The sequence below is a fragment of the Apis dorsata genome, unplaced genomic scaffold (genome assembly GCF_000469605.1).
Source record: "Apis dorsata unplaced genomic scaffold, Apis dorsata 1.3 scaffold_207, whole genome shotgun sequence".
NCBI lineage: Eukaryota > Metazoa > Arthropoda > Insecta > Hymenoptera > Apidae > Apis > Apis dorsata.
Window position 1 is genome coordinate 21,439 of NW_006263491.1, and position 2,067 is coordinate 23,505.

The 2,067-nt window shown below is 34.6% G+C and overlaps 1 protein-coding gene across 1 annotated transcript in view; it reads left to right on the top strand.

Annotated features, from left to right (window-relative positions):
• The window catches only part of LOC102674125 (DNA fragmentation factor subunit beta), a 9,809-nt gene that overhangs the window by 4,245 nt on the left and 3,497 nt on the right, over nt 1–2,067 (top strand). The window contains exons 3-4 of the mRNA XM_006614991.2: nt 1,486–1,618; nt 1,817–2,028. Coding sequence (XP_006615054.1) covers nt 1,486–1,618; nt 1,817–2,028 — 345 coding nt within the window. The remainder of the gene's footprint in view (nt 1–1,485; nt 1,619–1,816; nt 2,029–2,067) is intronic.

Consider the following 2,067-nt stretch of genomic DNA (forward strand, 5'->3'; position numbering starts at 1 on the left):
ATGAAATCATTGTTTCATCGTTGTTTTCGAAATTTATTTATTTTTTTATTTTTGCAAAGGTAAAGAGAATGTCAATTTGATTTTGACTGCCTTTGCAGATGGATAGCTTTGGTTCTAGAGTTCGAAATATAAAAGTTTGTATATATAATAAAAATATTTATAATAAATTAATTGAAATTTTTGTCTATCAATTTTTGTTTTAATATTTAGAATTTTAAACTTTTGACTTTCTATATCTATTTGTAAGCTAGTTAATACGAAATTATTGGACTTGGAAGATTTTTCGTTTCTGGCCTTTTCAATTTTACAAGTGAAATTTATCGATACTTGATTGGATTTCACTGAATTACTGATAATATAAATTATTCCATGAAATGAAAATGAACGAAAAGGTAAATACAAAATGGATTTTTCCCATTTTAAAAATAATCGATTGCAAATCGAGATTGAATCTCGATTTTTACTCGAAAACAAGGAATCAAACGATAAAATTTTATTCTATTACAATTTCGTTTGCTGCATTCAAAAAATATTCAAACTTGACTCATTCGAAAAAAAAAGTTTATTTCTTTTACTGAAAACTTGCCAATTTCTTTTTCTTCCTTTTTTTTCCTTTGGAAATTGACCAATTTCTTTTTTTTTTTATCTTTTTCTTTATTCTTCACTCCTGGAAATTAGCCAATATACTGGAAAAACGTTCAAATTTACTCGAAAACAAAATTTCAACATTTAACTTCAACATTCGTGCATAAATTCGCATACACCCTATATATTATATACTACGTACAATTTCAACCGATCACGTTACCATTATCCGACCCAATTCTCCTCCTTCTTCTTAAAAAAAAAAAAAAAAAAAAATTCCAAGGGACAAGACGAGCAATTAAGCATGGAGATTGGGCGGTTTAAAGTTTACATGGCACGTGTCGATTTTAATCCGCTCGACCTTGGAGCGACCGAATCGCATTCGCCTGCAGCGTGTAGCTGTATCGAACCATCCGGGCCACGGGCAAGGAGCAGCCCCAATGTCAAGGTCGCTGCTCGATCGGTAACCGAGAGACCTGGCCCAGTTCTTTTACCGGGTGAAAACCTCTTTTCGTCCATCCCCTCCCCCTCCTCTCTTTTTTCCTCTCTGCTCGCCACTATAAGATTTTGGACGATTCTTCGTTGCATAACTGGTGCAAGATTAGAGATGGTCGATCGTGATTACGATAATTCGAACAGAAATAACGTTTATGATAGGTTAGAATGTATTCGTTCTTTTTTATCGATGGAAGATTTTGAATTTGAGAGAATCGAAAGAGACTATTAAAAATATGCGTAGAAATAATAGCGTGAATAAATCGAACATTTGATTAATTGGATCGAGAGAAGGAAATTTTTTTTTTTTTATTTTTGAAATTTTTTGTAATTGTAAAATATAAACGAGACATTATTTGACGGGATGAATCTGCGAATCGTAATAATCCCTCCTTTCCTTTCCAGGTGACAAACGACCCAACCGAGATCAACATCTATCTCCTCGATGGTTCGTTGATCGACGAGGAGGAATATTTTTCCACGTTGAAACCTCAGACGACGCTGATCCTGCAGAAACCTGGCGAGAAAGTGTTGTCCGGTTAGCGATTTAACTCGAATAATTTTTTAAAAATATTATACGCGTATACAAGGTGTTTAAAAAAAAAAAAGATTTTCAAATTTTTAATAATTTTTAACGATAATTTTCGCGTATTCTCAAACTCTATCGAATTATTTCCCAATTATTTTCTCTTTACTTGTTCGATGATTGATATAAGGGGCTTTTTTTTGGTTACAGATGCGGATCTCCTGTACGACACGTTGAGGCGTGTCAACATCGATTTTCTGATCGCCGGCGAGAAAGCGTCCGAATTCCTCGCGGAGAACCTTAAAGCAAAGGTTGCAGTTCTAAACAACGCTTTGAACAAGGACGACTCGAAAACGGCGTTCAGCAGCAGGGACGAGCACCCGGACTGGTTCCAGGGATTGGAGACCAATTGCGCGACTAAGGTGAGTCCTCTTCCTTTTCTTTTTTTTTTTTTTAAACAC